The 9643-nt window shown below is 45.3% G+C and overlaps 1 protein-coding gene across 2 annotated transcripts; it reads left to right on the plus strand.

The window, feature by feature from the left end:
- The first annotated feature begins 263 nt into the window (after window positions 1–263).
- Gimap4 (GTPase, IMAP family member 4) lies at window positions 264–8450 on the plus strand. Of its 2 annotated transcripts, XM_059256622.1 has the most exons (4): window positions 298–373; window positions 876–984; window positions 3285–3356; window positions 6732–8450. In XM_059256622.1, the coding sequence occupies exons 2-4, from the start codon at window positions 957–959 to the stop codon at window positions 7661–7663; spliced, it is 1032 nt and encodes a 343-aa protein (XP_059112605.1). In that variant the 5' UTR covers window positions 298–373; window positions 876–956; the 3' UTR covers window positions 7664–8450. The 2 variants fall into 2 exon arrangements, with proteins under 2 accessions (XP_059112604.1, XP_059112605.1); XM_059256621.1 differs by lacking the exon at window positions 876–984 and having other exon boundaries at window positions 264–373.
- The last annotated feature ends 1193 nt before the right edge of the window (window positions 8451–9643 follow it).

Raw genomic sequence — 9643 nt, forward strand, 5'->3', positions numbered from 1 at the left:
TCATTGTCAGTCATATTTACAGAACATTCTGCCAAACAGGAGCAGACCGCCCATTGTTTATTAGGATGAACCATATGTAGTCAACAAATGTCCCAGTGATGGGAAAAGTGACTAATACCGTGAAATACTTTATTTCTCCCTTGATTTATCACATCCCAAGTGCCCAGTAGCTCCCAGGGGCCCATGGGTCCTGTATTAGGTGGCCCAAAATAAGAGGGCCGCAGAAAGTTCTGCTGTGCAGCTAGCTAGGGAGAAGGGTGGGTCCCTTGACTGCTGTGTTTCCACAGCTCCTCCCCCACTTCCTCTATGCTGCTCTCTTCTGGCTTCAGCAGTGCTGTGAAATCAGAGGAGGCCACGGGACCCAGAGTTTCAGGTGAGACTGGGAGTGCTGAATTTGGTGAGGAGGGGGCTGCTCTGTTGGCTGTGTCTTGTAAACCTCCTGGCAGACTTGCCCTTGGAAATCGTACTTATTGGTCCCTGTTTCTTGCCTGCTAATTTTAGGCTGTAATGGTGGTGGTGAAGGCTGCTGAGTCCTACAAATTCATGTATGCTTCAGGGTCCATTGCTTCAAAGATACTTTCTTTTTCTTTATCTTTTTCTTTTCTTCTTCTTCTTCCTCCTGTTTTTTTTTTTTTTTTTGTTGATATTTTCTTTGCTTTTAGAGAGAGGGTTTCTCTATGTAACAGCCCTAGCTGTCCTAGAACTCGCTCTGTAGACCAGACTGGCCTTGATCTCACAGAGATCTGCCTGCCTCTGCCTCCGTGTGCTGGGATTAAGATTAAAGGCGTTCACTACCACTGCCCAAAGGGATACTTTTCTTATGGAGAAAGTGTACCTTCACTGGTCAAAAAAAATGTTTAACTTGACTCTTCCAGGAAGAGAATGGATGAATTAATTTGGTGGGAGAAGGAGAGAAGAAGGAAGGCATGAAAGGTCCCTAACATGCACAGCTTGGCATGTGTCCTCATCCAAGCTGGCATACAGGTCAGGGTCCTCACTGGCTCTTACCTTTTTCCCTCAAGCTGCTCCCCAGGGAAGCTGCCTTGTGCAGAACCATTCTTTCCTAGGTTCATGGAAGAGTTGAGCTCTAAGTTACACTCCTTGTGACTACAGTTCTGAAGCCAGTAATGGATGTGTGTTCCTAGGCTGAGGGAGGAGGACTTAGTCAATGAAATCAGCACCCACAGAAGCACAGGTCCTGGTTAGACATATGAATTGGGTCTAAAGACACCGCCCCCCAAAGTCTTGAGAAATTTTACATGGCTGCTTCCAGGTCTCCTCGCTAATCACCAGTATCAACTCTGTTAGGGTTGAGTGGTTTCCCTTTCTAGTCTATGAGAGGCTGTCTTCTACCCACCCAGCCCTCAGACATAAAGGAACGAGCCTCTTTCAAAACAAGCATCTGGCTTTCTGCTTCACGTTTGAAATTGATGGCTCTCTGTGTGGAGACTCTGTCCATAAGAAGGAACATTCCAGCCTGTCCTGGAAACAGTCAGCTCCAGGTTTCTCAAAAATTTTCATGGATAATAGAAAAAGGACGCATTCAAAACAAGCTGAGTGTTTCTTCATGTCTGTGTGTTGGATAACAAGGAAGTGATTGCTGTATGCAGAGGTCACTATCATTCTGAGGGAGGCAAAGAACCAAGACAGTTAATTTGCTTGTTTAGTGAACAGAGACCCACCCTTTGTCCAGTGCTGTGCCTGTCCCCAGGAAGTTTCCTGTCGTATAGTCTACAAGGAGAGAGTAAATGTTAGAGAATCATCTCATGTTACACCCATGTCCTCGATGAAGAAAGGCTTTCTGCAGTTACAGAAAGAGCAAGTGACCTGCAAGGCCTGCATCTGGGGCTGGTGCAGCTGCAGCAGAGAGCTTGGACAGGGCCTCATGGAGGCAGGGGCTAAGCAGCGCCCCCAGGGAGGGGAAGTTCTGAAGAGGCTTAGGAGATGAAAGGACCCTGGGAACATAGGAGAGGTCAGTGTCTTCAGAGAGGGATGGTCATGCAGGGACTTCTGGACCATTCCTCTAGTTCAAACCATCTTCTAAAGGTAAACAAAAGCCGCTAGGGAATTCAAGTAAGAAAAGTAAAATGTAATTTTATTTTTTTTCCTTAAAATGTTGTCATTTTATGTGTGTAAGTGTTTTGCTTTCATGTAAATGTATTGTATATACACACATACATATACAAACAGGTACCATGTGCATGTATGGTTCTCCAGAAGGTTGGAAGGCCCCATCAGGTCCTCTGAAACTGGAGTTAGAGACAGTTGTGAGCTGCCATGTGGGTGCTGGAAACTGAGCCCTGGCCCTTGGCAAAAGCAGCAAGTGTTCTTAGCATCTCAGCCACCTAGTCTTCCTCAGGTCCATGCATTCCTAGAATAGAGTGCTTAAAGCCATTAACACTGATAAAGGAAAAAGGAAAGAGGAATGTGAAAGTGGTCTTTGTTTAATTTTGTTTTGTTCTTTGTGTTGTTTTGTTTTGTTTTCCGAGACAGGGTTTCTCCATGTAGTTTTGATGCCTGTCCTGGATCTTGCTCTGTAGACCAGGCTGGCCTTGAACTCAGAACTCACAGAGATCTACCTGGCTCTGCCTCCCGATGGCTGGGATTAAAGGCATGTGCCACAAGCCTGGCTGCCATTTTATTTTTAAAGTGACATTTGCTGGCAGAGTAAGAAAGGGACCCAGGGTGGGATGATTGGGAACCAGCCTGTTACCCTGACAGCAAATGGCAGTGGATTTGATCAGTGTGAAGGTAGAGACGAGACAGTAAGATTTCTGGAAGGAGAGCCATTAAGATTTCGTGATGGGCTGATGCAAGGCAGAAAGCAGGGGGTAGTAGTGGAGGCCAAGGTCTGGCAGGAGCCTCAGGCTGCACTGGGCTGCCATTCACCGAGACAAGGAGCCATGCCTGGGCTTGGGGAGTCGTCAAGGGTTCTGTCCTGGCCATCTTTGTTAGAGATGTCTAGGAAAGAGTGAAAGCCACAATGAGATGCTGAGCCAGAAGTTTGGAACCCTGAAGGAACATCTTGTAAAAGGCACCACAGCACTCACTCACTAGCTCGAGAGAAGATGGGGGCCAGGACAAGCACAAGGAGGTGCTGTGAGTATTTAAGTTTGTGTTAAAAAAAAAAAAAAAAAAAAAAAAGCAGCCTGAAAATGGAGTGTTGAGGTGGGTTTTGGGTATAGGGCAGGAGACATGAAAGTCTGGAGTTTATGACCAAAACTTTAGTGTTGGCTACAGGAGGCAGGGTTCCAAAATGCTATGGCTGTTTTTTTTATCTGCAGGGAGTCAAGCTACAATGGCAGCCCGGTACCATGGTGTGGGGTCTGTCCCAGGAAAGCCAAGGACCAGCTATGGTGAGAGGAGCTGGGATGCAGGGGGGAGGGGACTGGGGGGGGCTGGGGGAGGGTAGGTCTGGGATGGGTGTGGGTGTGGGGAGGGAACAATGTGGGGTAATTGATCCTCATCTGGGTCCGTTCTCCCAGGGTCCTCATCTCCCCAACAACTGAATCGGTGTGTCACTGAGCACTCCAGTTCCTCTGTCCACCATGTTCACCATGTCAGTTGAGATTCTGCTGGTTTATCAAACTATCTTACAATGCAGTAGCGTAAAACATCACCTATTTCTTTGGCTCCAGATGCTGTGAGTTCGTCAGGCATTCCTGGAGTCTGAACCACATCTGATAAGTTGGGTACTCACTCATGTGCTTGTGGCAAGCTACTGGTTCCCTGTCAGAGTCCTGATAGGCTCACAGATGTGTCACTCATGCACCTCTGACAAGCTAGTGGTTACCTGTCAGGTTCTTGATAGATTTGCAGATGTGTGTACTTCAGGGCTTATTAAACTCCACCCCTCCCCCCATTGCTGCTTTTCCTCAAGAAATGTTTATTTGACCTTAGGTACATAGGCATATAAAATAGGTTACAAGTCAAACATAAGAAATTTGAAATGAATTTTTGGTATATACACACACACACACACACACACACACACACACACACACACACACAATTTACCGTTTCTGAAAGATTAAAGCATATTTGCCCTGTTCATATTGTGAGGAGTCAGTTAGATAGGATGAACACATTCTGGAGACCTGTTACATAAAATAGTGAACATACTTAATACTGTATTTTACAGTTGATAAGAACATAGAGTTTAAGTGTTTTCACCACAAAACGTAGTTATGTGAGCAATAGAGATGTTAACTCTTGTGAGAACCTGCATTGCACACTATTACTATGTACAAGTTGTGTTGAACAACTAGTCCTTGACAACACTGAAGAAGTGTATGGCATGTACAAAGAAAGTAAATAAGAAAATTAAAGTTAATGAATGTATTGTTTTTCTTCAACTTCAAAAACATATTTGCACACTAGTGAGGTGGATATGCTTGGGTTATGTTTTGCATACATAAGTCTTGATTGAATATTTGATACTGCAGGATAGAACATCTCAGACATTTTTCAGGGTCAATTGATATTTTAATTTTACAGTAATCAATTGTAAGAACTGCATTCACTAAGTCCATACTAGAAAGTGGCAATAATCTCGATCTGAGTCATCATGTTTGGGCAGTATTCATTGGTGTTGCATGATATGAGCAAGGCAAAGGATTGGTGGGTTTTGGTCAGAACCAAGGTTGCTGTTTCATCATAGAACACAGGGAAGTGCTGTCAGAGACATTACAGATTCATTACACCTTTGATTTCAAAATCAGTTTTAGTCGTTGTGGGTTCAGAATCCCTTACTGTTGCTAACTTTTTCTCCTCCTCCACATGTTCAGCTTTGTGGCCCCACATGGGGGTCACAGCCTGCAGTCTAAGAAGCTTGGGTGTAGTCATCTAACTCTTGGGCAGGCCAGGGTGGTGGGGATCTTGCCTGACTGTGTTGCTCTATTTTTAAAAGGTCTTATTAATAAAAAAAACTTTTGAGCCAGATATTAGGGTAAATGTTGAAACATCAGAGAGACAAAGGAACAAGTCACAGCCATGTCTTACCTCACCAACTCCACGAATCCTCTGACTGTTTGCTTCTGTGTCCCCAGCTCAAAGACTCTCATGAAAAACCAAGCCAAAAAGCTCTGTCATGAAAGGCCAAGCCAAAAGGCTCTAGTTCCTGTCTCCTCATCCCTTTTATACCTTTCTCTGCCCAGCCATATTGGTTTATTCTTAGTGCTGGGATTAAAGGCATGTGATTCCCAAGTACTGGGATTAAAGGTGTGTGCCACCACTGCCTGGCTTCTATGTTTAATCCATGGCTTGTTCTGTCCTCTGATCTTCAGGCCACAATGTGTCACCGCATGGCTGCTGCTGTCCAGCAAGCTAGTCCAGGTGTCTTCACCTGGCAGCCGCAGAGGAGCCGAAGGAGCAGACAGGCCACGTTGCTTAAGGGCTCTTGGAAGTTTTGCTTCCTGGTCCTCCAGAGCAGAGTGTCCTCCACTATGTGTGTCATAGTGTCACTAGTGTCACAGTGTTCTCATATCCAGACCCACCGGCTACATTTTACTGGGAAAAGCTGAAAATCTCCATCCCAAAGAGGAGGAGATTCAGGGATGGGAAGGATTGGGGTATGTATTGCAATCTAGGCAGGGATCATCATCACATGGTATCAACACTGGCTAATTGTGGCATAGGAGCTATGATTGGTACTTTTTCCTATTCTTCCTTCCTATGGCCAAGAAACCAATGCCCAAGAGAACCCTTCAGATGTGGCACTCCAATGTGGAGCTCAGTAAACGCTCATGGGAATGACCCTCACATCTTTTCTTAGATCATCTCAGACCGTGTTCTCAGTAATATTCTTTCTTTCATCCTGGGATTCTGGTTTCCAAACATGGGGAACTATCATTTTTTTCTCCTGAGTCTTTATTTTTATTTTTATTTAACTATTTATTTTACATCTCAACCACAGCCTCCCCCCATCCTCTCTCCCAGTCTCTCCCCCTCCACCGTGCTGCTCCCACCCCCAAATCTCCTCCTCTTCTATCTCCATCCAGGAAAGGGCAAATACTTCCGTAATGAGTATCAATAAAGCATGGCATATCAAGTTGCAGGAATACTAAGCACCTCTCCTTGTATTAAGGCTGAGCAAGGTAACCCAGTATGAGGAGTAGGGTCCCAAAAGCCAGTAAAAGATTTGGAGACAGCCCTTGTTCCCACTGTTAAACAAGTCCCAGAAGAGACCAAGCTACACAACTGTAACATATATGCAGATGGCCTAGGTTAGTATGGGGAACTATCATAAAGCTTGTATGTCACCCCTACTTGGCTCTCAGTTGGAAGAAGAAAAAGTCATTTTTAAATACAAATCAGAAAAAAATACATCCTTCCCTGTAGATGCCCCAAACTCATACTTTGTGTGCCGCCCTGGATTCCATTAGTGGGGCGGCTGTTGGAAGCAGCTCACAGTTCTTTTCTGAAACTCTTATTTCTTCTCTGGGGGCTTGGGAGCCACAAAGGGTTAGAATGAGGAGTTCAAAAGACTGTTGTCCAGAGGCAGTGAAGAAGAGAGACCAAGGGAGGCACTTGCTGGAGCTCCTTGTTGTCCAGTCCTTCCAGATGGTCATTAGACCCAGAGGCTGTTTGCAGACCCTGGGGGGCAGAGGTGACAGCAAGGGGGAGCCCCTGTGAGTGGAGCAGAGGAGAGCAGGCACTGGATGGTGGGACTCTATTGCTTAACTGTTGGGGGCCGAGTCTGCACTTAATTTTGTTTTTTTTTCATGTTCTAGGGTTTGCAAACCAAGACCAGGAAAATTCCCAACTGAGAATTGTCTTACTGGGAAAAACCGGAGCAGGAAAGAGTGCAACAGGGAATAGCATCCTCGGAGAGAAAGCGTTTTATTCTGGCATTTGTCCAAAATCCATTACCAAGGTCTGTGAGAAAAGGGTGAGCACCTGGGATGGGAGAGAGGTCGTTGTCGTGGATACGCCTGGTGTTTTTGACACTGAGATACCAGATGTTGACACACGAAAAGAGATAGTTCGGTGTGTTGCCCTGACCTCCCCAGGGCCTCATGCTCTGCTCCTGGTGGTCCCATTGGGGCGTTACAGTGTGGAAGACCATAAGGCTACACAGAAGATTCTGAACATGTTTGGAAAGAAGGCTAGAAGATTCATGATTCTCTTGCTCACCAGGAAGGATGACTTGGAAGACACTGATATCCAGGAGTACTTAGAGACGGCTCCTGAAGTCATTAAAGAGCTGATCCATAAGTTCGAGAATCGCTACTGTTTGTTCAATAACAAAGCATCAGGAGCTGAACAGAAGGACCAGAGGACACAGCTGTTGACCTTGGTCCAGCGCATGGTGATGGAAAATGATGGAAGATGCTTTACCAACAAGATGTACAAAAGTGCTGAGGAAGAGATTCAGAAACAAACCCGGGGGAAGCAAGAACGTTACAGAGAGGAGTTCGAGAGAGAGCGAGAAAGGATAATACATGAGTATGAAGAACAGATTAGAGATCTGAGAGATCAACTGGAGAGGGAGAGAAGAAAGGCTCAAATGGAGAGGGAATTCAGCAGAGCAGAGGCCCACTATGCAGAGAGGCAGCAAAATGCTAGGCAGGAAGTTGAGCGCCAAAATACGATACTTGAATTAATCATGAAAGCATGGGAGATTGCTCAATTTGTCTTCAATCAGTTTATGCAAGACGACTAGACCTAGTCTATAAGACTATACCTTATCCCTATTTTCTGCATCCCTGCCCCCAAAACTCTGCCCTGCAGGACTCACTCCTCAATGTCCAAATGCTTTAGTTTCCATCTTCCAGGACTAAGGAATGAACTATAGGTTGCCTTTGACATTTGGTAGATGTTCAATTGACTTATCCAAAAACTGACCAATCCTCAATCTGTGAAACTCCAAAGCAGAATGTATGAATGCTTGCCACCCCTGTGTTCTTCCTCAGAGAAAGCCACCCAGGAGCCCCTAGAAGATGACTATAAGATGTACCCACTCTTCCTTCTCCGGATTCTTGACAATAGTCTTCACCTGCAGCTTCTATACATTGCTGCTCACTTTCTGGACAATAGTCTTCTATGTTTTATTAGGAAGTTCAGTGCTTTGCATGAGGTAATCTTCAGACAGAAATAGATGGCTGTATAGTTCTCAGTGAATGTCGGTTTGTTTTATTACATGTTCATAAAGAGCCTCAAATTGTTCCCTATCTGCCCTTTGAAGACAAGGCAAATCCCCTAAGTCAAGTAGTCCAGGATGAGCACAAATTAGCAATTTCACAGACAATTTACAGTGTTTGCTGTGTTCAAGTGTACCTCTAGAAGCTCTCATCAACCTTTTGACCAGTTTGATGAAGTCAGCTCTCTCCTTGGGAAATGACCTGACTGCTCCAGCCCACCCCGTACCCCAATACATCTAGCTTGTGCCTCTTCTGCCCCACCCAGCTAATTTGCTTATTTGTGACAATAAACTTTTCAGCTGCTTCATACTTGTTCAGAATTGGAATCTGTTTTGTCTTGGAGGATGGTGCTGCTGTTATAGCACAGAGATGAATTTTGTTTTATTGGTAAAAGTTTAAGGTGTTTTTTCAGCCAGACTTAATCTATTGCCGTGGCATCTCCTCATCTTCTGTTTTGTTTTCTTATGCATGTGGCTGCATGTGCATATATGTGTATGTGTGTATATGTGTGCATACACGTTTGTGTGTGTGCAGGTACATGTGCGTACGTGGGGGGTAGAGGATGATCTCAGGTCTCATCCTCAGGGTTGCCATCCACCTTCCCGAGACAGTGCTTCTCATTGGCCTGGAGCTCACCAGTTAGGCTGGACTGACTGGCCCATGCCCTCTGAGGATGCTGTTACCTCCACTTCCCTAGCCCAAAGAATACCAGTGCATAACACCTTGTGCAGCTTTTCACACACGTTCTGGGAGTCAAACTTGGGTTCTCAAGCTTGCAAGACAAGTACTGTCCTGACTGAATCACTCCCCTAGGCTCATCCTCTTCTTTCCTCTGAAGTCTTTTAGCCACATTCTCAATTCATCACTGTTCAAACACCACAATCCTTTTGGATCCTTATTATGTTATGGTAGATTGTGTCCTAAGTTTTTAAGACTTGTGAGCTTTTCTTGGTACATACGTTTCCTTCAATACAGAGGTATCAAGAATTATTTCCTTAGCCGGGCGGTGGTGGCGCACTCCTTTAATCCCAGCACTCGGGAGGCAGAGCCAGGCGGATCTCTGTGAGTTCGAGGCCAGCCTGGTCTACCAAGTGAGTTCCAGGAAAGGCGCAAAGCTACACAGAGAAACCCTGTCTCGAAAAACCAAAAAAAAAAAAAAAAAAAAAAAGAATAATTATTTCCTTATTTTTGTGTGTGCATTTCTTCAGAGTTATCCTCACTTTTTAGTTTCTAGGAGTCCCCAGTGCTTTGTGCCAACATTTCCCGGTGGTCACCTGTGACAGCTCACTTTGTTCTTTCATACCTCGAAATTGGCTTCTCTAAGCTTCTTCCAGCAGCAGGTGACCATCAGAGAAAGTTACTAGTCAAAATGCAGAGAACAACTCCCCGTGATGTGCCCAGCCCTACCTGATACACCCACAACACAACTCCTGCATCCTCAGTTCAGGGGACTTCATGTAAGAGGGGTGGAAAGAGTGTAGAGGCCGAGGCAGTTTGCTGTG

The sequence above is a fragment of the Peromyscus eremicus genome, chromosome 3 (genome assembly GCF_949786415.1).
Source record: "Peromyscus eremicus chromosome 3, PerEre_H2_v1, whole genome shotgun sequence".
NCBI classification, from domain to species: domain Eukaryota; kingdom Metazoa; phylum Chordata; class Mammalia; order Rodentia; family Cricetidae; genus Peromyscus; species Peromyscus eremicus.

Excerpts from the sequence above, each read along its gene's own strand:
- Gimap4 (XM_059256621.1), top strand. The coding sequence starts at position 307 with ATGCTGCTCTCTTCTGGCTTCAGCAGTGCTGTGAAATCAGAGGAGGCC. Across the intron at positions 374-3,284 it reads CACGGGACCCAGAGTTTCAG|GGAGTCAAGCTACAATGGCA; the intron begins GTGAGACTGGGA and ends TTTTATCTGCAG. Across the intron at positions 3,357-6,731 it reads AAAGCCAAGGACCAGCTATG|GGTTTGCAAACCAAGACCAG; the intron begins GTGAGAGGAGCT and ends TTCATGTTCTAG.